Source organism: Nerophis lumbriciformis, linkage group LG04 (assembly GCF_033978685.3).
Source record: "Nerophis lumbriciformis linkage group LG04, RoL_Nlum_v2.1, whole genome shotgun sequence".
NCBI classification, from domain to species: Eukaryota; Metazoa; Chordata; class Actinopteri; order Syngnathiformes; family Syngnathidae; genus Nerophis; species Nerophis lumbriciformis.
The window spans coordinates 7182133-7205098 of record NC_084551.2 but is presented as its reverse complement, the minus strand read 5'-3'; the positions used below and the strand labels follow the sequence as shown (position 1 = coordinate 7205098).

The 22966-nt window shown below is 40.2% G+C and overlaps 1 protein-coding gene across 6 annotated transcripts in view; it reads right to left on the bottom strand.

Annotated features, from left to right (window-relative positions):
* Positions 1–22966, bottom strand: part of adgrb1a (adhesion G protein-coupled receptor B1a) — a 432260-nt gene that overhangs the window by 322766 nt on the left and 86528 nt on the right. For all 6 annotated transcript variants that reach the window (XM_061948457.2, XM_061948450.2, XM_061948442.2 and 3 more), the window contains exon 2: positions 21664–22511. In XM_061948457.2, coding sequence (XP_061804441.2) covers positions 21664–22390 — 727 coding nt within the window. In that variant the 5' untranslated portion in view covers positions 22391–22511. The remainder of the gene's footprint in view (positions 1–21663; positions 22512–22966) is intronic.

Here is a 22966-nt window from a genome sequence, read left to right as displayed (position 1 = left end):
TCCACTATGGACTGGACTCTCACAATATTATGCTAGATCCATTCGACGTCTATTGCACCGGTCGCCCAGTGGGGGGGTCCCCACATCTGCGGTCCTCTCCAAGGTTTCTCATTGTCCCATTGGGTTGAGTTTTTCCTTGCCCTGATGTGGGATCTGAGCCGAGGATGTTGTTGTGGCTTGTGCAGTCCTTTGAGACACTCGTGATTTAGGGCTATATAAGTAAACATTGATTGATGATGATTGATTGATTGATTTTTATAGTCTTTGGTATGACTCGGCTGGGGTTTGAACTCACAACCTACCGATCTCAGGGCGGACACTCTAACCACCAGGTAGTTGGTGTGACAATAGTACTGTAGCAGAATACACTATATTGCCAAAAATGTTTGGCCCCCTATTCAAAAGATCAGAATCAGGTGTATAAAATCAAGCACTTAGGCACGGAGACTGTTTCTACAAACATTTGTGAAAGAATGGGCCACTCTCAGGAGCTCAGTGATTTCCAGCGTGGAACTGTCATAGGATCCCACCTGAAATTTGGTGGAGGAGGAATTATGGTGTGGGGTTGTTTTTCAGGAGTTGGACTTGGCTCCTTAGTTCCAGTGAAAGGAACTTTGAATGCTTCCAGGATCCCAAAACATTTTGGACAATTCCATGCTCCCAACCTTGTGGGAACAGTTTGGAGCGCGGGCCCCTTCCTCTTCCAACATGACTGTGCACCAGTGCACAAAACAAGGTCCATAAAGACATGGATGACAGAGACTGGTGTGGATGAATTTGACTGGCCTGCACAGAGTCCTGACCTGAACCCAATTGAACACCTTTGGGATGAATTAGAACGGAGACTGAGAGCCTTCTCGACCAACATCAGTGTGTGACCTCACCAATGCGCTTTTGGAAGAATGATCGAAAATTCCTATAAACACACTCCGCAACCTTGTGGACAGCCTTCCCAGAAGAGTTGAAGCTGTAATAGCTGCAAAAGGTGGACCGACGTCATATTGAACCTTATGGGTTAGGAATGGGATGGCACTTTAAGTCATACTTGCCAACCTTGAGACCTCCGATTTCGGGAGGTGGGGGGTGGGGGCGTGGTCGGGGGTGGGGCAGGGCGTGGTTGAGGGCGTGGTTAAGAAGGGAGGAGTATATTGACAGCTAGAATTCACCAAGTCAAGTATTTCATATATATATATATATATATATATATATATATATATATATATATATATATATCTCTACATCCTGAAAATATGCAAACAAAACTGTGTTAAGATAAATGATACTTCAAACTTGCATAAATAAATATTAAGGAATATAACATAACTTGGCTTCTGAGAGCTTCAAAATGTAATGAATAAAATGCTAAAGTTGTTGATAAACAAGCAATTATTTTAATAATTAAACATGGTCATTTTAAATGAATTATGATAATTTAAAATTAATTATTTCAAATATGTTTATTTGAATGTATAATTCTAATGCCTGGATGTAATAAGGAGTCAGAAAAAATACAATTAATTTTGATGTTTTTAGCAAAATATAGTAAAAATGTATTTAGTTTTTTGTTTTTTTTTAATTAATAAATATATTTATTTGTAGGTAAGATAAACATAATAATACAATTTATCTCTAGTCTGGATGATTTATTTCTTGTCACCCAGTTGTAAAAAAGGCTGTCCTCACTCAGGTCCGCATGGAGCTGGAGGGGGCGTGGCTTCCAGCTCCGGCTGAAAATCGGGAAATTTTCGGGAGAATATTTGTCCCGGGAGGTTTTCGGGAGAGGCACTGAATTTCGGGAGTCTCCCGGAAAATTCGGGAGGGTTGGCAAGTATGCCTTAGTTTGACATTCGCAGGTTGATTGGATCACTTTCTCGTAAGAAAGAGGCCCTAATTGGGACTTCGGAATGCAAAAGTGATAGCCCTATCCTTGAGAAGAGACTACCTGTCTAGCTCAACGCCAAAATTTAGTTTATGACTTAAAGCAGTTGTTTTCCAGACTCTTACACACAAACATCTCCTTTTATGGTCAGGGTGTGCTCTCTGTAAATCGGGAGATTTTCGGGAGAATATTTGTCCCGGGAGGTTTTCGGGAGAGGCACTGAATTTCGGGAGTCTCCCGGAAAATTCCGGAGTGTTGGCAAGTATGCTTTAAGTTCATATGTGAGTCAAGGCAGGTGGCCAAATACTTTTGGCAATATAGTGTACACTACTGTGTCTTAATAAAAACACAGGGCCTGATCTATTAAATGTTTGCGTGCATTAAAACGTGCAAACTTGTGATGTGTATTTCTGGTCTAGTCATCCTGGTCCGGACAGAAGGGTGACACAGCAGTGCGTCTGGATCAAAAGCGACGTCGGAGACGCTTTACTGAACCAAAAGTTGCTCTATTAAAAGCGAGCGTCATTACACAGGAATACAGTTCCTGGAGGGGGTCAGGTCAAAAAAATGAGGCACTCCTCACTTGGAGAAGCCAAACCATCAGTTTTTATATTCCTCCTTGCTATCTCTGTGTGTGTGTGATAAGTCAGGAGAGCACACCCTGACCATAAAAGGAGATGTTTGTGTGTAAGAGTCTGGAAAACAACTGCTTTAAGTCATAAACTAAATTTTGGCGTTGAGCTAGACAGGCAGTCTCTTCTCAAGGATAGGGCTATCACTTTTGCATTCTGAAGTCCCAATTAGGGCCTCTTTCCTATGAGAAAGTGATCCAATCCACCTGCGAATGTCAAACTAAGGGGCCTTATCTTATTATGTGCGCTGCTACATCTGTTACATTTGTTTAACATGGAAAGGTTGACTATTGTGAGCATGACTGTTTGCTACAACAGAATGCAACAAGAACCTTGGTGATTTTTTTTTTCTGTTTTTTTTATTTCAATAAATATACAGCACTGCGACTGGCGTACTCAAAACTTTATCGGAACATGTGGCAGCCACAGATTCCTCTTACTAAGAAAAAATAGAAGGGCTTTTACTGCGAAAACCCTACAGGTTGTATAGCCCAACAAAGGTCTCTAGACACATCTCCAGTCTAATCTGAAGAAGTAAGAAGTACCTGGCTAACTTCTATGTTTAATGTGCCTTCAACTCGGAAGAAGTCTCTCTTCGAGTGCGCCAACCACTTTGAAGATTCCTGCTTCACAAACCTGCGGCGATAGAAAATCATTTTTTCCGACATTTAATGGTTGAGGTGGTGCCTCTAATTTATGGCAATGGAGGAGACAATGAAACGGTAAGTAATAACAGTAGATTGGCAATGCGTAAATTATACGTTAGCAATGTTAGCTCGATATGTAGTGTTGCTTGTAGCTTCGCCTTCAAATGTAAGACAAAAGCTTCACCAACCTCCAGGAATATAAAAAATAATTTTCCTAAAAACTACTTTTAATTGCGGGAGCAGTACCTACTGTGTACAGAGGTGGGTAGTAACGCGCTACATTTACTCCGTTACATCTACTTGAGTAACTTTTGGGATAAATTGTACTTCTAAGAGTAGTTTTAATGCAACATACTTTTACTTTTACTTAAGTATATTCATAGAGAAGGAACGCTACTTTTACTCCGCTACTTTTACTCCGCTACTTTTATCTACATTCAGCTCGCTACTCGCTACTAATTTTTATTGATCTGTTAATGCACGCTTTGTTTGTTTTGGTCTGTCAGACAGACCTTCAAAGTGCCTGCCTTACTGGTGACGTTTCACTTCGTTCCACCAATCAGATGCAGTCTCTGGTGACGTTGGACCAATCAAACAGAGCCAGGTGGTCACATGACCTGACTTAAACAAGTTGAAAAACTTATTGGGGTGTTACCATTTAGTGGTCAATTGTACGGAATATGTACTGTACTGTGCAATCTAATAATAAAAGTTCCAATCAATCAATCAAAAGTGTGCAGGAAAAAATATACTTTTTTATTTCCACCGTACATCCCGTCCAAAGCCTAAAGACTGACCGCACATGAGGACGTTCCTGTCTTCACAATAAAAGTGCCGCTCCATCGCGCCTGCGCTTTCAAAACAAGAGTCTCCGAAAGCCAGCGCAAACAAGCTAGCAAGCTACGGAGTTTGACGCCAATATATTTCTTGTAAAGTGTATAAAAACGAATATGGAAGCTGGACAAATAAGATGCCAAAAATCCACCACTTTCATGTGGTATTAGACAGAAAGAAGGAACTTTTCTTCTCCTCCATTTGAAAACGTGGACGTTATCATCACTACTGTCTGATTACAATCAACGCAAGTCATCAGAATCAGGTAATACACCAACTTATATTCTAGTCTTCATGAAAGAAAGGAATCTATATGTTAAACATGCATGTATATTCATTAAAACACCTTTAACATGTAAACAAAAACAGCAAAATAAATACATATAAATAATAAACTGTATATATCTATGTATATGTATGTATGTACCGGTATGTATGTATGTATGTATGTATGTGTATATATATATATATATATATATATATATATATATATATATATATATATACATATATATATATACAATATATATATATATATATATATATATATATATATATTTATGATATGAGTGTGTATGTTACTCATCAGTTACTCAGTACTTGAGTAGTTTTTTCACAACATACTTTTTACTTTTACTCAAGTAAATATTTGGGTGACTACTCCTTACTTTTACTTGAGTAATAAATCTCTAAAGTAACAGTACTCTTACTTGAGTACAATTTCTGGCTACTCTACCCACCTCTGACTGTGTATGACAATAAAGGAGTACCGTATTTTCTGGACTATAAGGCACACTTAAAATAGTTTTTTTTCCCTCAAAACTCGACAGTGCGCATTGTAACCCGGTGCGCCTAATGTACGGAATAAGTTTGGTTGAGCTTACCCACCTCAAAACAATTTTATTTGGTACACAATGTAATGATAAGTGTGACCAGTAGATGGCAGTCAAACATAAGAGATAATTGTAGGCTGCACCGTTTGATGTGCTTCAACATCCATCCATCCATCCATTTTCTACCGCTTGTCCCGTTCAGGGTCGCGGGGGTGCTGGAGCCTATCTCAGCTGCATTCGGGCGGAAGGCGGGGTACACCCTGGACAAGTCGCCACCTCAACGCAGGGTCAACACAGATAGACAACATACGAGTATTATTATGGTGTGTGTGTGTATAAGGTAAAAATAAAGCCAATAATGCAATTTTTTTGTGGTACCCTTTATTTAGAGAAGTACCAAAAAGTATTGAAATAATTTTGGTATCGGGACAACACTAATGGACACATTTCTCTTCAGTTCTATTAAAGAAGTCCCTCATTCTTCTGGGGCCAACAGGATCATGACGGTGGACCATTTAAAGTTTCTTGGAAGCAGAACAAGACAATATAGGGTCTAATAATAATGATGATACTAATACTGTAGTTAAAAAAAACGGTGTGATGGCAACAACTCAACCCACGTACTTCTCATTTATCGTCAATCGTCTGTTTTTGAGCTTCTAGGTCAGTCTGTTGTCAGTCCTACTCAACAATGTAGTGGCTCCACTGTCGGTTTCTGTTTTGGATCATTTCTGTTCTGTAATGACATTTTTTGGCATGCGTTTTGAGCCAATGTGCAGTCGTGCTCTCACTTGTGATTTTGCATTTAGTTGAAGTAAATGGGTTATACTTGTAGTGTCTCTGCCTCTATAGTATACAATTCAAGTTTTAAAGAACCTATCGCATACCTGCCAACTTTTGAAATCAGAAAAACCTAGTAGTCAGGGTCCAAGGGCCGCAGGCCCCGGTAGGTCCAGGACAAAGTCCTGGTGGAGGGTTCAGGGCTTCGCCCCCCGACGCAAAATGATTATTAGCATTCAGACAGGTTAAAATGTTGCTAAAACCATCACTTTTCTATCAGTCACAGTGACTTTTCAAAACAAAAATATTACAGCAAAAATCATATGGGTTGATTGACATGTTTATTCTGTAAGCTAACTTCAATAGTTTGAAATTATTTTGACAGTTAATGCCAGTTATCCTGTCAACCTTTCACAAGACTTCAATTTGTTAATTGAAAGTATAAACAGTATAAACACTTTTTACAGTAAACAAATGGTAAAACAGTACTAAACAATTCCATTAAAAAAAAAATTGGTGTCATAATTAACTTTCTGTCCAAGCTTGTATAATCTACTGCCTTGTTCAATTGTAAAAAATATTCTGTGCCTAAAATTCACATTTCTATCACAATTATCATACTGTAAACATGGTAAGCTAACTTCATTAAAATTAATAGTCCTGTCAATAGCATGGAATTACAATTCAAATGTAGTTTTTTTGTAAGCCTTTCAAAAGAATTCAAAATATGAAAAATTAATGAAAATTAATTTAAGCCATCAGACACTTGAAAAGTGGCACATCACATCTCTAATGTAATCATTTGAACTTTTCAACAGAAATAGCACTGCAAAAATATTAAGGACATACTTCTGTATTTTGGTAGTTATGCTGTCAACATTTAACAAGATTTCTTCAACTTGGACTTGAAAGCATAAATAGTATAAACACTTTTAACAGTATGTCGTGCTGTGAAATACAGCCAACAGGATTGCGCACCAAACACGAAGCAAGGCCAAAGCGCATGCATGGTGCAGGAGAACAAAGGACTTCTTTCATTTAAGGTTTGTGATAAACCATCAAACTCATTCGTTAAAAGGACTCTATAGTAATATAAAGCGAATTTTTCTGGACATTATCATGCAAGAAAAGTTTATTTTTGGGACCGCGATCACCGCGTAATGATTTTTAAAGGTTGCATTACAAACATTTAACTGTCCCATGTGATCAGCCAGTGCGATTGGAAATCCATGCTCAATTATTGCCTCCGTAAATAAAACTTCGGCATTTATCACATCCAAAGAATCTGTTTGGGCGACGAAAAACGTTGAAAGTTTTCCACTTGTATCGCTAGCAACGGCATTAGACTTGTGTTTTTTTGTCCCAACGTGGTCTTTTACATCGCTAATTCCTCCGTGTCCGATCGAAAAATCTTGTCTGCACAAGGTGCAATTCGCGTAGTTTTCACCCTTTTTTTTTTTTTTAATTAATGAAAAACCGTATTTTTTATCACTGCAACCGTAACCCGGAATAGAACCGTACGAATTACGGGAAAACCGGAGTAGTTGGCAGGTATACTATCGTATCGGGAAAAAGAAACATTTCCTTGGCAAACAGAAACATGCATGACACACTGATTTGTTAGTATTTGTTTTAAGCAGGACGACAGTATACTACCTCGAAAGGACATTTATTGTGTATTAGCACAGAGAATTTTTACTGAAGGATACATTGTGACATGTTGTAAGACAAAAAGTTCAAATTAGGGTTGTCCCGATACCAATAATTTACTAACCCCGTTTCCATATGAGTTGGGAAATTGTGTTAGATGTAAATATAAACGGAATACAATGATTTGCAAATCCTTTTCAACCCATATTCAGTTGAATATGCTACAAAGACAACATATTTGATGTTCAAACTGATAAACATTTTTATTTTTTTTGCAAATAATCATTAACTTTAGAATTTGATGCCAGCAACACGTGACAAAGAAGTTGTGAAAGGTGGCAATAAATACTGATAAAGTTGAGGAATGCTCATCAAACACTTATTTGAACATCCCACAGGTGAACAGGCTAATTGGGAACAGGTGGGTGCCATGATTGGGTATAAAAGTAGATTCCATGAAATGCTCAGTCATTCACAAACAAGGATGGGGCGAGGGTCACCACTTTGTCAACAAATGCCTGAGCAAATTGTTGAACAGTTTAAGAAAAACCTTTCTCAACCAGCTATTGCAAGGAATTTAGGGATTTCACCATCTACGGTCCGTAATATCATCAAAGGGTTCAGAGAATCTGGAGAAATCACTGCACGTAAGCAGCTAAGCCGTGACCTTCGATCCCTCAGGCTGTACTGCATCAACAAGCGACATCAGTGTGTAAAGGATATCACCACATGGGCTCAGGAACACTTCAGAAACCCACTGTCAGTAACTACAGTTGGTCGCTACATCTGTAAGTGCAAGTTAAAACTCTCCTATGCAAGGCGAAAACCGTTTATCAACAACACCCAGAAACGCCGTCGGCTTCGCTGGGCCTGAGCTCATCTAAGATGGACTGATACAAAGTGGAAAAGTGTTCTGTGGTCTGACGAGTCCACATTTCAAATTGTTTTTTGGAAACTGTGGACGTCGTGTCCTCCGGACCAAAGAGGAAAAGAACCATCCGGATTGTTATAGGCGCAAAGTTGAAAAGCCAGCATCTGTGATGGTATGGGGGTGTATTAGTGCCCAAGACATGGGTAACTTACACATCTGTGAAGGCGCCATTAATGCTGAAAGGTACATACAGGTTTTGGAGCAACATATGTTGCCATCCAAGCAACGTTACCATGGACGCCCCTGCTTATTTCAGCAAGACAATGCCAAGCCACGTGTTACATCAACGTGGCTTCATAGTAAAAGACTAGACTGGCCTGCCTGTAGTCCAGACCTGTCTCCCATTGAAAATGTGTGGGTCATTATGAAGCGTAAAATACCACAACGGAGACCCCGGACTGTTGAACAACTTAAGCTGTACATCAAGCAAGAATGGGAAAGAATTCCACCTGAGAAGCTTAAAAAATGTCTCCTCAGTTCCCAAACATTTACTGAGTGTTGTTAAAAGGAAAGGCCATGTAACACAGTGGTGAACATGCCCTTTCCCAACCACTTTGGCACGTGTTGCAGCCATGAAATTCTAAGTTAATTATTATTTGCAAAAAAAAAAAAAGTTTATGAGTTTGAACATCAAATATCTTGCCTTTGTAGTGCATTCAATTGAATATGGGTTGAAAGGGATTTGCAAATCATTGTATTCCATTTATATTTACATCTAACACAATTTCCCAACTCATATGGAAACGGGGTTTGTAAGTACTCTGTGATTGTGGCGCTGCCGAACATACTCCTCTGCTCGTAAACCAGCAATGACACGACATGACGACGACGGGGGCGCGTGGCGGACCGGTACTTTTCAGAGGCGGTATAGTACCAAATATGATTCATTAGTATCGCGGTACTATACTAATACCTGTATACCGTACAACCCTAATCCAGTGGTTCTCAAATGGGGGTACGCGTACCCCTGGGGGTACTTGAAGGTATGCCAAGGGGTATGTGAGATATTTTTAAAATATTCTAAAAATAGCAACAATTCAAAAATCCTTTATAAATATATTTATTGAATAATACTTCAACAAAATATGAATGAATTTTTTCCAAATAGTTCAAGAAAGACCACAACAAATGAGCAATATTTTGCACTGTTATACAATTTAATAAATCAGAAACTGATGACATAGTGCTGTATTTTACTTCTTTATCTCTTTTTTTCAACCAAAAATGCTTTGCTCTGATCAGGGGGTACTTGAATTAAAGACATTTTCACAGGGGGTACATCACTGAAAAAAAGTTGAGAACCACTGCCCTAATCCATACCAGCCAATACTTAAGGCTTCATAATTCAGAATCGTCTTGGAAGTGAAAAAGTTGCCTTGCAAATTGTAGACGCGCTAACTTTACACCCTTCATCTTGCCTGAAAAGCGCGGGGTAGACTCTCCCGATGGCAGTACGTAGAAAATAAGTAAAAGCCCCCATCATAGAACTGAAAACCAGACATCTCAAATGTTCTCAGTAAAAGGGAGAACCACTGATCAACAACAGCTGCATATACAGGTAAAAGCCAGTAAATTAGAATATTTTGAAAAACTTGATTTATTTCAGTAATTGCATTCAAAAGGTGTAACTTGTACATTATATTTATTCATTGCACACAGACTGATGCATTCAAATGTTTATTTCATTTAATTTTGATGATTTGAAGTGGCAACAAATGAAAATCCAAAATTCCGTGTGTCACAAAATTAGAATATTACTTAAGGCTAATACAAAAAAGGGATTTTTAGAAATGTTGGCCAACTGAAAAGTATGAAAATGAAAAATATGAGCATGTACAATACTCAATACTTGGTTGGAGCTCCTTTTGCCTCAATTACTGCGTTAATGCGGCGTGGCATGGAGTCGATGAGTTTCTGGCACTGCTCAGGTGTTATGAGAGCCCAGGTTGCTCTGATAGTGGCCTTCAACTCTTCTGCGTTTTTGGGTCTGGCATTCTGCATCTTCCTTTTCACAATACCCCACAGATTTTCTATGGGGCTAAGGTCAGGGGAGTTGGCGGGCCAATTTAGAACAGAAATACCATGGTCCGTAAACCAGGCACGGGTAGATTTTGCGCTGTGTGCAGGCGCCAAGTCCTGTTGGAACTTGAAATCTCCATCTCCATAGAGCAGGTCAGCAGCAGGAAGCATGAAGTGCTGTAAAACTTGCTGGTAGACGGCTGCGTTGACCCTGGATCTCAGGAAACAGAGTGGACCGACACCAGCAGATGACATGGCACCCCAAACCATCACCCAACCATGCAAATTTTGCATTTCCTTTGGAAATCGAGGTCCCAGAGTCTGGAGGAAGACAGGAGAGGCACAGGATCCACGTTGCCTGAAGTCTAGTGTAAAGTTTCCACCATCAGTGATGGTTTGGGGTGCCATGTCATCTGCTGGTGTCGGTCCACTCTGTTTCCTGAGATCCAGGGTCAACGCAGCCGTCTACCAGCAAGTTTTAGAGCACTTCATGCTTCCTGCTGCTGACCTGCTCTATGGAGATGGAGATTTCAAGTTCCAACAGGACTTGGCGCCTGCACACAGCGCAAAATCTACCCGTGCCTGGTTTACGGACCATGGTATTTCTGTTCTAAATTGGCCCGCCAACTCCCCTGACCTTAGCCCCATAGAAAATCTGTGGGGTATTGTGAAAAGGAAGATGCAGAATGCCAGACCCAAAAACGCAGAAGAGTTGAAGGCCACTATCAGAGCAACCTGGGCTCTCATAACACCTGAGCAGTGCCAGAAACTCATCGACTCCATGCCACGCCGCATTAACGCAGTAATTGAGGCAAAAGGAGCTCCAACCAAGTATTGAGTATTGTACATGCTCATATTTTTCATTTTCATACTTTTCAGTTGGCCAACATTTCTAAAAATCCCTTTTTTGTATTAGCCTTAAGTAATATTCTAATTTTGTGACACACGGAATTTTGGATTTTCATTTGTTGCCACTTCAAATCATCAAAATTAAATGAAATAAACATTTGAATGCATCAGTCTGTGTGCAATGAATAAATATAATGTACAAGTTACACCTTTTGAATGCAATTACTGAAATAAATCAAGTTTTTCAAAATATTCCAATTTACTGGCTTTTACCTGTATGTCGGATATATAAACCTGCAATGTTTCAGTGGGGAGGAAATTGTTGGGGGACCTGATCCACCTAAAGCACACTTCATTAAGATGTCATCAGAAGGAGATACGGGCTGTGTTAGCAGAGCTGGATTGTTGACATGAAGTCACGCCCTATCTTCTGCAAGTGGGAAGGGTTTTCAGTCCCGAGCTGAGAGGTATGGAAGGGGGCTTGAGGCAAAGTGCAATCTAGGAACTCTTCAGTTGTTAAGACCACTGAGACCAAACAGGTCCAGCCGTAAAGTGCCTGATCCCAGACACAAACAGCGTATCTATCCTCATCAGACCCCGTCCACCCATGACAACGCTCATCAGCCTCTTCACTCTCCTTTATTGTCCTTTGCCGCCGTATCTCTCGCTCATCTACGTCTCCATTGTCTTTCCCCTCATTCATCACTCACATCTATAAACCTTCTTAGTCCACCCTTTGCCAGCCCATTTCCACACTGAATCCATTACACCTACCCCAGGCACTCTTTTATCTCCATCAAACAATTGAATCTACCCAGTCATCCATCCTCACAGATTTTCACAGACAGTTTGTTTTCTCGTTTGAGTGCATCATGAGGCGCCGCATTCTTTTTGAACGCCGCATCGCCCTGTAGAGAGGCTTTCTCGGTAGGACAAAAACAAATGTAAAAAAAATAAAGAAAAAGCTTAGTGTGCATTTGTTTATTTCTCTGCACAGACCCCCTGGGAAGAATGGCCCTCTCTGTGCTGTTTGACAAGATTACAACCGAAGAAGAAGAGGCTACAACAGTAGTGGATATGAAATTAGCTGGTCTGGATTCAGATATCCACTGGGGAAAGTAAGTATTTCATCCGTTGGTGTTTGTCTGAGTCAGGGGTCGGCAACCCAAAATGTTGAAGGAGCCATATTGGACCAAAAATACAAAAACAAATCTGTCTGGAGCCGCAAAAAATTAAAAGCCATATTACATACATATAGTGTGTCATGAGATATAAACTGAATTAAGAGGACTTAAAGGAAACTAAATTACCTCAAATATAGCTACAAATGAGGTATAATGATGCAATATGTATAGAGATGTCCGATAATATCGGCCGATAAATGCTTTAAAATGTAATATCAAAAATTATCGGTATCGTTTTTTTTATTATCGGAATCATTTTTTTTGGTGTTTTTTTTAATTAAATCAACATAAAAAACACAAGATACACTTACAATTAGTGCCCCAACCCAAAAAACCTCCCTCCCCCATTTACACTCATTCACACAAAAGGGTTTTTTCTTTCTGTTTATTAATATTCTGGTTCCTACATTATATATCAATATATATCAATACAGTCTGCAAGGGATACAGTCCGTAAGCACACATGATTGTGCGTGCTGCTGGTCCACTAATAGTACTAACCTTTAACAGTTAATTTTACTCATTTTCATTAATTACTAGTTTCTATGTAACTGTTTTTATATTGTTTTACTTTCTTTTTTATTCAAGAAAATATTTTAAATGTATTTATTTTATTTTATTTTATTAATTTTTTTAAAAGGACCTTATCTTCACCATACCTGGTTGTCCAAATTAGGCATAATAATGTGTTAATTCCACGACTGTATATATCGGTATAGGTTGATATCGGTATCGGTAATTAAAGAGTTGGACAATATCGGAATATCGGATATCGGCAAAAAGCCATTATCGGACATCCCTAAATATGTACATATAGCTAGCCTAAATAGCATGTTAGCATCGATTAGCTTGCAGTCATGGAGTGACCAAATATGTCTGATTAGCACTCCACACAAGTCAATAACATCAACAAAACTCACCTTTGTGCATTCATGCACAACCTTAAAAGTTTGGTGGACAAAATGAGACAGAAAAAGAAGTGGCATAAAACACGTCCTAGAAAGTCGGAGAAAGTTATGCATGTAAACAAACTAGGTGAGTTCAAGGACCGCCAAAATTAGTAGGACAAAACGGCGCTCGCCAAATACTCGAATCAGTAAAGCATGTTTAATACAAACAGTGTGCTTTATAACAATTAGGGAGGTTTGCGTAATGTTTGTCCTCCTACAGAAACCATATTAAAACAAAAAATATATTTTTTCCCCTCATCTTTTTCCATTTTTCATACATTTTTGAAAAAGCTCCAGAGAGCCACTAGGGCGGCGCTAAAGAGCCGCATGCGGCTCTAGAGCCGCGGGTTGCCGACCCCTGGTCTAAGTGTACCCCCCCACAAAGCTGTGTACAGTCTAGAACCCGCGAATGAATGATCTATGGCAGTGGGCCCCAACCACCGGGCCGCGGCCCGGTACCGGTCCGTGGATCGATTGATACCGGGCCGCACAAGAAAGAAAAAAATAAATAAATAAATAAAAATGTATTTGTATTTATTTTTTTATTAAATCAACATAAAAAACACAAGATACACTTACAATTAGTGCACCAACCCAAAAAACCTCCCTCCCCTCATTCACACTCATTCGCACAAAAGGGCTGAGATAGGCTCCAGCGACCTCCCGCAATCCCAAAAGGGACAAGCGGTAGAAAATGGATGGATGGATGGGTTGTTTCTTTCTGTTATTAATATTTCTGGTTCCTACATTATATATTAATATAGATCAATACCGTCTGCAGGGATACAGTCCGTAAGCACACATGATTGTGCGTGCTGCTGGTCCACTAATAGTACTAACCTTTAATAGTTAATTTTACTAATTTTCATTAATTACTAGTTTCTATGTAACTGTTTTTATATTGTTTTACTTTCTTTTTTATTCAAGAAAATATTTTACATTTATTTATTTTATTTTATAATTTTTTTTAAAAAGGACCTTATCTTCACCATACCTGGTTGTCCAAATTAGGCATAATAATGTGTTAATTCCACGACTGTATATATCGGTATCGGTTGATATCGGTATCGGTAATTAAAGAGTTGGACAATATCGGAATATCGGATATTGGCAAAAAGCCATTATCGGACATCCCTAAATATGTACATATAGCTAGCCTAAATAGCATGTTAGCATCGATTAGCTTGCAGTCATGCAGTGACCAAATATGTCTGATTAGCACTCCACACAAGTCAATAACATCAACAAAACTCACCTTTGTGCATTCATGCACAACCTTAAAAGTTTGGTGGACAAAATGAGACAGAAAAAGAAGTGGCATAAAACACGTCCTCGAAAGTCGGAGAAAGTTATACATGTAAACAAACTACGGTGAGTTCAAGGATCGCCAAAATTAGTAGGACAAAACGCCGCTCACCAAATACTCGAATCAGTAAAGCATGTTTAATACAAACAGTGTGCTTTATAACAATTAGGGAGGTTTGCGTAATGTTTGTCCTCCTACAGAAACCATATTAAAACAAAAAATATATTTTTTCCCCCTCATCTTTTTCCATTTTTCATACATTTTTGAGAGAGCCACTAGGGCGGCGCTAAAGAGCCGCATGCGGCTCTAGAGCCGCGCGTTGCCGACCCCTGGTCTAAGTGTACCCCCTCACAAAGCTGTGTACAGTCTAGAACCCGCGAATGAATGATCTATGGCAGTGGGCCCCGACCACCGGGCCGCGGCCCGGTACCGGTCCGTGGATCGATTGATACCGGGCCGCACAAGAAAGAAAAAAATAAATAAATAAATAAAAATGTATTTGTATTTATTTTTTTATTATATCAACATAAAAAACACAAGATACACTTACAATTAGTGCACCAACCCAAAAAACCTCCCTCCCCCATTTACACTCATTCACACACATTCACACAAAAGGGCTGAGATAGGCTCCAGCGACCCCCCGCAACCCCAAAAGGGACAAGCGGTAGAAAATGGATGGATGGATGGGTTGTTTCTTTCTGTTACTAATATTTCTGGTTCCTACATTATATATCAATATAGATCAATACAGTCTGCAGGGATACAGTCCGTAAGCACGCTTGATTGTATTTTTTAATGACCCCCAAAAAAAACTATTTAATTCCCTTAAAAACGGTACTATACTCTGTTTGAAAAGTAGCGGTTCCCGGGCATGACGGCGCGTCGTCACATCATGACATTGCTGGTTTTGCGAGCAGAGGAGCATGTTGGGCAGCGCACAATCACAGAGTACTTTCAAGCAGACACAGTGTGTAGACAGAAAAGGAAGAACGGGCGCATTTTGACCTAAAAACTGACGATAAAGGTTATGATATAACACTGAAACGCCCTCAGGAAGAGGTGTTTTAAGACATGGCTAGCTAGCAAGCTAGCAGCGAACATCCATCCGCAGTCGGCAGTGTTGTAGCTACTTCTAAATCACTAATCTTCGCATCCATGGCAACAAATAAAGTAAGTGTCTTACTTTATATATATATATATATATATATATATATATATATATATATATATATATATATATATATATATATATATATATCCATCCATCCATTTTCTACCGCTTATTCCCTTTTGGGGTCGCGGGGGGCGCTGGAGCCTATCTCAGCTACAATCGGGCGTAAGGCGGGGTACACCCTGGACAAGTCGCCACCTCATCGCAGGGCCAACACAGATAGACAGACAACATTCACACTCACATTCACACACTAGGGCCAATTTAGTGTTGCCAATCAACCTATCCCCAGGTGCATGTCTTTGGAAGTGGGAGGAAGCCGGAGTACCCGGAGGGAACCCACGCAGTCACGGGGAGAACATGCAAACTCCACACAGAAAGATCCCGAGCCCGGGATTGAACCCAAGACTACTCAGGACCTTCGTATTGTGAGGCAGATTCACTAACCCCTCTTCCACCATGCTGCCCTATATATATATATATATATATATATATATATATATATATATATATATATATATATATATATATCCTGGCCCTATACATATATATATATATATATATATATACACACACACACACACACACACACACATATATATACACATATATATATATATATATATATATATATATACACATATACATATACATATACATATATATATATATATATATACACATATATGTATATATATATATATACATACATATATATACACATATATACATACATACATATACACACATACATACATATACATACATATATATATATACATACATACATACATACATACATATATATATATATATATATATATATATATATAAGACTTAGACAAACTGATCCACAAAGGGAAATTGTTCAACACAGTAACTCAGTTACAATGACGGAAAGTGTAAGGATGGAAAGGACAATGCAGGTATAAATGGGCTACTAGGCTAATATATATATATATATATATATATATATATATATATATATATGTCTTAATAAGGTTATCCAAAAAATAGTGCTCGATACCGTAGTAGAGCGCAATATATGTATGTGTGGGGAAAAAAAAATCACAAGACTATTTCATCTCTACAGGCCTGTTTCATGAGGGGGGTACCCTCAATCGTCAGGAAAAAAAATCTCCTGACGATTGAGGGTACCCCCCTCATGAAACAGGCCTGTAGAGATGAAATAGTCTTGTGATTTTTTTCCCCCACACATACATACATACATACATACATACATACATACATATATATATATATATATATATATATATATATATATATATATATATATATATATATATATATATATATATATATATATATATATATATATATATATCTTCTGCTTTCCATGACTTAGTATCACCAACCAATCAATGCAAGTTTATTTATATAGCCCTTAATCACAGGTGCCTCAAAAGGCAACGATAAAACCACAATGACATCACTGGTCTGAACCTACATTCGGGCAAGGAAAAACTCCAAACCCGGAATGGGAAAGCACCAATACCCTCACCAAAGGATGGAAAAACTGGAAGGTGTAGTGATAGCTAAAAGGAGAAAGAGCACCAGGAAAAAGCAACAAGAGGGAAGAAATGAGAACAGTGAAAGGTTAGAGGAAAAAAGTGGAGCCAAGAAAGGTCTCAGCCCTCTGGCAACAGTCCTGACAAAATCAGCGTGGAGATGGCAGGCTACATCCTGCCTGCTGGGGGGAAAGGGAAGCATGATCAAGTAGCTGACAATTAGACTTCAATCTACCGCCTCTTATCTCATTGCATTCCCTTCTACTGTCTGTCTTGTTATTCACCACACCCTGCACTATCCAATATCAGCATTGTATTCTCCTGGGTCTACAGTCGCCCCAGAAGCTGATCAAGTGTCCCTGCTAAGACCCAACAGGCATCGAATACAGCATTGACCCTTCAAGGACGAAGAGCTCTCTTCCACCAGATGAAACTCTAAACCATGCAAATGTTTATTGTACTTTCTCCTTCTCCTTTCTCCATCTGCTAATTCCCCCAAGATATCTATTGGATGTAATTACACACACATTCTGCAAATCACATGCATATTTCCTGTTCATTCGACTCTGTGACATACAGTAGCTATGTCCTTCTGCAGTTGAGTTTTTGTACGCTCTATTTTTATAGACTATACTTACTGCCAAAAATACTGTTTGCCTGTGTATCATGACCAGAGGTGGGTAGTAACGCGCTACATTTACTCCGTTACATCTACTTGAGTAACTTTTGGGATAAATTGTACTTCTAAGAGTAGTTTTAATACAACCTACTCTTACTTTTACTTGAGTATATTTATAGAGAAGAAACGCTACTTTTACTCCGCTACTTTTATCTACATTCAGCTCGCTACTCGCTACTAATTTTTATCGATCTGTTAATGGACGCTTTGTTTGTTTTGGTCTGTCAGACAGACCTTCATAGTGCCTGCGTTTCACCAAATGCAGTCACTGGTGACGTTCACTCCGTTCCACCAATCAGATGCAGTCTCTGGTGACGTTGGACCAATCAAACAGAGCCAGGGGTCACATGACCTGACTTAAACAAGTTGAAAAACTTATTCGGATGTTACCATTTAGTGGTCAATTGTTCGGAATATGTACTGTACTGTGCAATCTACTAATAAAAGTTCCAATCAATCAATCAAAACTGTGAAGGAAAAAAGACAATTTTTTATTTCAACCGTACATCTCGTCAAAAGCCTAAAGACTGACTGCACAGTTCCTGTCTTCACAATAAAAGTGTCGCTCCATTGCGCCTGCGCTTTCAAAATAAGAGTCTCCGAAAGCCAGCGCAAACAAGCTAGCAAGCTACGGAGTTTGCCGCCAATGTATTTCTTGTAAAGTGTATAAAAACGAATATGGAAGCTGGACAAATAAGATGCTAAAAACCAACCACTTTCATGTGGTATTAGAAAGGAGGAACTTTTTTTTCTCCTCCATTTGAAAATGTGGACGTTATCAGCACTACTGTCTGATTACAATCAATGCAAGTCATCAGAATCAGGTAATACACCAACTTATATTCTTGTCTTCATGAAAGAAAGGAATCTATATGTGTTAAACATGCATGTATATTCATTAAAACACCTTTAACATGTAAACAAAAGCGGCAAAATAAATAAATATAAATTATATACTGTATATATCAATGTATGTATATACTGTATATATCAATGTATGTATGTATTTATGTATATATGTATGTATATATATTATATATATATATATATATATATATATATATATATATATATATATATATATATATATATATATGATGTGTGTGTGTATGTTACTCATCAGTTACTCAGTACTTGAGTAGTTTTTTCACAACATACTTTTTACTTTTACTCAAGTAAATATTTGGGTGACTACTCCTTACTTTTACTTGAGTAATAAATCTCTAAAGTAACAGTACTCTTACTTGAGTACAATTTCTGGCTACTCTACCCACCTCTTATCATGACCTCATTGTTATTTTACTGACATTACAGCGCAGTACTTAAAGTGCATAAATTACACACAATTTCAGCAGAAATTCAGAATTGATAAAGAATTGAGGCGATGGTGGACTCCCGTTTAGTAGTACCAGTAAATTGTTTTGCATATATTGCTTTTCAAATCACCTGACATGTATACTGTGTATATGTACATCATTTATCAACTTCCCACAAAATGGATTAACTCGCTGGAATAAAAAAGACAATATAACATACATCCATAAACGTGGACGCATGTGAAAAAGTGCAATAAATTTATCTGTACAGTAATCTATTTATTTATTTATATATTTATATATATTTATTTATTTTATATATATATTTATATATTATTTATATATATTGATTTATTTATATATGTACCTTATTGCTTTTTTTATCCTGCACTACCATGAGCTTATGTAACATAATTTCGTTCTTATCTGTGCTGTAAAGTTCAAATTTGAATGACAATAAAAATGAAGTTTAAGTCTATGTCTAATATAGTAGCCACAAAAAAAAAAAAAGGATAATGATAAAAAGAGGCCGATACCAATATACATCCATCCATCCATTTTCTACCGCTTGTTCCTTTCGTGCTGGAGCCTATCCCAGCTGCATTCGGGCGGGGTACACCCTGGACAAGTCGCCACCTCATCACAGGGCCAACACAGATAGACAGAAAACATTCACACTCACATTCACACACTAGGGCCAATTTAGTGTTGCCAATCAACCTATCCCCAGGTGCGTGTCTTTGGAGGTGGGAGGAAGCCGAAGTACCCGGAGGGAACCCACGCAGTCACGGGGAGAACATGCAAACTCCACACAGAAAGACCCCGAGCCCGGGGATCGAACCCAGGACCTTCGTATTGTGAGACACATGCATTAACCCCTGTTCCAACGTGCTGCCCTGATATACATCAAAATGCCAAATATTGGCGCCGATTAGAGATGCGCGCATAGGCAATTATTTAATCCGCAACCGCATCAGAAAGTCGTCAACCATCCGCCATCCACCCGACCTAACATTTAATCAGAACCGCATCCGCCCGCACCCGCCCGTTGTTATATATCTAATATAGACGATGCAAGGCATTATCCATCCATCCATTTTCTACCGCTTATTCCCTTTGGGGTCGCGGGGGGCGCTGGAGCCTATCTCAGCTACAATCGGGCAGAAGGTGGGGTACACCCTGGACAAGTCGCCACCTCATCGCAGGGCCAACACAGATAGACAGACAACATTCACACTCACATCCACACACTAGGGCCAATTTAGTGTTGCCAATAAACTTATCCCCAGGTGCATGTCTTTGGAAGTGGGAAGAAGCCGGAGTACCCGGAGGGAACCCACGCAGTAGTGAGGTTATAAAGCTTTTGCCTGTTAAAGAAAGGAGACTGATCCAATGCAGCACAGACATTCGCGTGCCACGCTGTCACGGCCCAGACGCACACCAGTGCGCAATCATATGGGAGCCGCGCTGAGCGCACCTCCAAGCACGTCTCGCTGCCGGCGACGGCCGGGTATGGTGCCGACGCTCCAGCGCCATCCATTTTCAGGGCTAGTTGATTCGGCAGGTGGGTTGTTACACACTCCTTAGCGGGTTCCGACTTCCATGGCCACCGTCCTGCTGCTGTCTATATCAACCAGGGTGAGCCCCACCCCTTTCGTGAGCGCACTGCGCGCGGAGTGACCCCTGTTACGCGCCCCCGGCAACGGGGGTGGCGGGCAGGTAAGCTGCGCGGGCGGAGCGCGCGGAGTGACCCCTGTTACGAGCCCCCGGCCACGGGGGTGGCGGGCAGGTAAGCTGCTTACCTGCTGCGCGTGACGCCGGCCGCGGCGAAGGCGGACGAGGCGGGGTGTCGGTGCGGTGGGCGCGGTGGTGACCCTGGACGTGCGTCGGGCCCTTCTCGCGGATCGCCTCAGCTACGGCTCCCGGTGGGGCCCTCTCGGGGGAAGGGGCCTCGGTCCCGGACCCCGGCGAGGCGTCCCTTCTCCGCTCCGTAAAAGTGTCCATCTCTTCTTTTTTTTTTTCTTCTGTTGTGGCATATGCTGCAGGTGCCTGCTCGTTTTTCGTATGTGGGTAACAACATTTAACTATGTATATATATTTCCGAATTGGTTTAACTGCCACCCGCCTGAATCTATTTAAAATCTTTTTTTTTTTTTTTTCAACCGCCCGACCCGACCCGCGGATAAAATCAAATTTTTTTAAATTTCATCCGCCCGATCCGCGGATAATCCGCGGACTCCGCGGTTGTGCCCGCAATCCGCACATCTCTAGCGCCGATATTCAGCCTGGCCGATAATCGGTCTATCACTAATCCCTATAACACATTTGCGCCACAAGTCTCTATTTATTGACTACGACTGGAAAACGTACATTATGTCTGAAGGAAAAAAAACAAATGAACAACCAAAACCAAGAAATCACAGTATATTGAACCGCAAATAACATTTTTATCAAAATATGTTTTTACTTACCATTTGTTTCAGGAGCTGTTCCACTTTCTCGTCCTCCCATTAAACAGTTATCCAGGTAAACTCCATTGTGGTAACAGCTGTTGCCCTCACTATGTTGTTGTGGCGGCAGCCAACATGAACATGGCATCTGCATGATGCCACACGGCCTGCTGGATGTGCTGGGGGCCAGGCAGTCCTCCAGCCACTGGCACAGCATCTGACAGGCTGCCATGCTGGGGCTGCGTTTTCCAACGACCAGGTACTCTACTTTGAAGTCTCCGCGGTCACTCGTACCGGTTGCTCCTTTCTGGCGAGGACCCTTCCTCATTTGGACAAACTGCTTTCCGGCCTCCAAGAAGGCCGTGGGGGCAGAGTTGTCGCATAGCCTCACAATCTCATCGAAGCTCTCAAGTCCCAGGTAGGTGCGTGTGGTCTCCAGGAAGGAGTCGTACTGGAAGGTGCGGAGCTGAAATGGCACGCAGTCCTCTGTAGGCTTAGTCACTTTGATGAAGACGGTGTAACGCCGTGGATCAGGATTCTGCAGGGTCCAGGAGCAAGGCACGCTGGGGAATACCGATGGTGACAGGAAGAAGCCAAAGAAGCGACTTTGTACCAATGTAGAACAGGACTCGGACTCTGGCCCTGAAGGAGATGCATGGCCCCACTCCCCCATCAATAGCACCGGGACGAAGTACAGGATCGCCACTCCGAGCGGCCAACTTGCCAGCTGCAAAACAATGCTTGACATGGTTTCCAGGTAACCAGGATAATGTGGATTGGTCTCTGTGTTGAAGAGCAAGGCGGTGTGAAGGAGTTTGTCCTTAAAGATCCATAAATCGGCACGTGACTTCAAGTGGTTTTCCAGGCACCTGTAAAATAAATGAAACAACATATGAATAAAACTTGCAAAAACGTGTAATTCTTTGGCGTTTAAACATATTTACATTTGGAGCTAACGTTTTACAACCCATAAAATCTAAGCATTTATATAAATATGAGATTCATACTGGACATATAAACTAGCACATTTCTTTTACTTAAAGGCCTACTGAAACCCACTACTACCGACCACGCAGTCTGATAGTTTATATATCAATGATGAAATCTTAACATTGCAACACATGCCAATACGGCCGGGTTAGCTTACTAAAGTGCAATTTTAAATTTTGCGCGAAATTCCCTGCTGAAAACGTCTCGGTATGATGACGCCGGCACGTGACGTCACGGATTGTAGAGGACATTTTGGGACAGCATGGTGGCCAGCTATTAAGTCGTCTGTTTTCATCGCAAAATTCCATAGCATTCTGGACATCTGTGTTGGTGA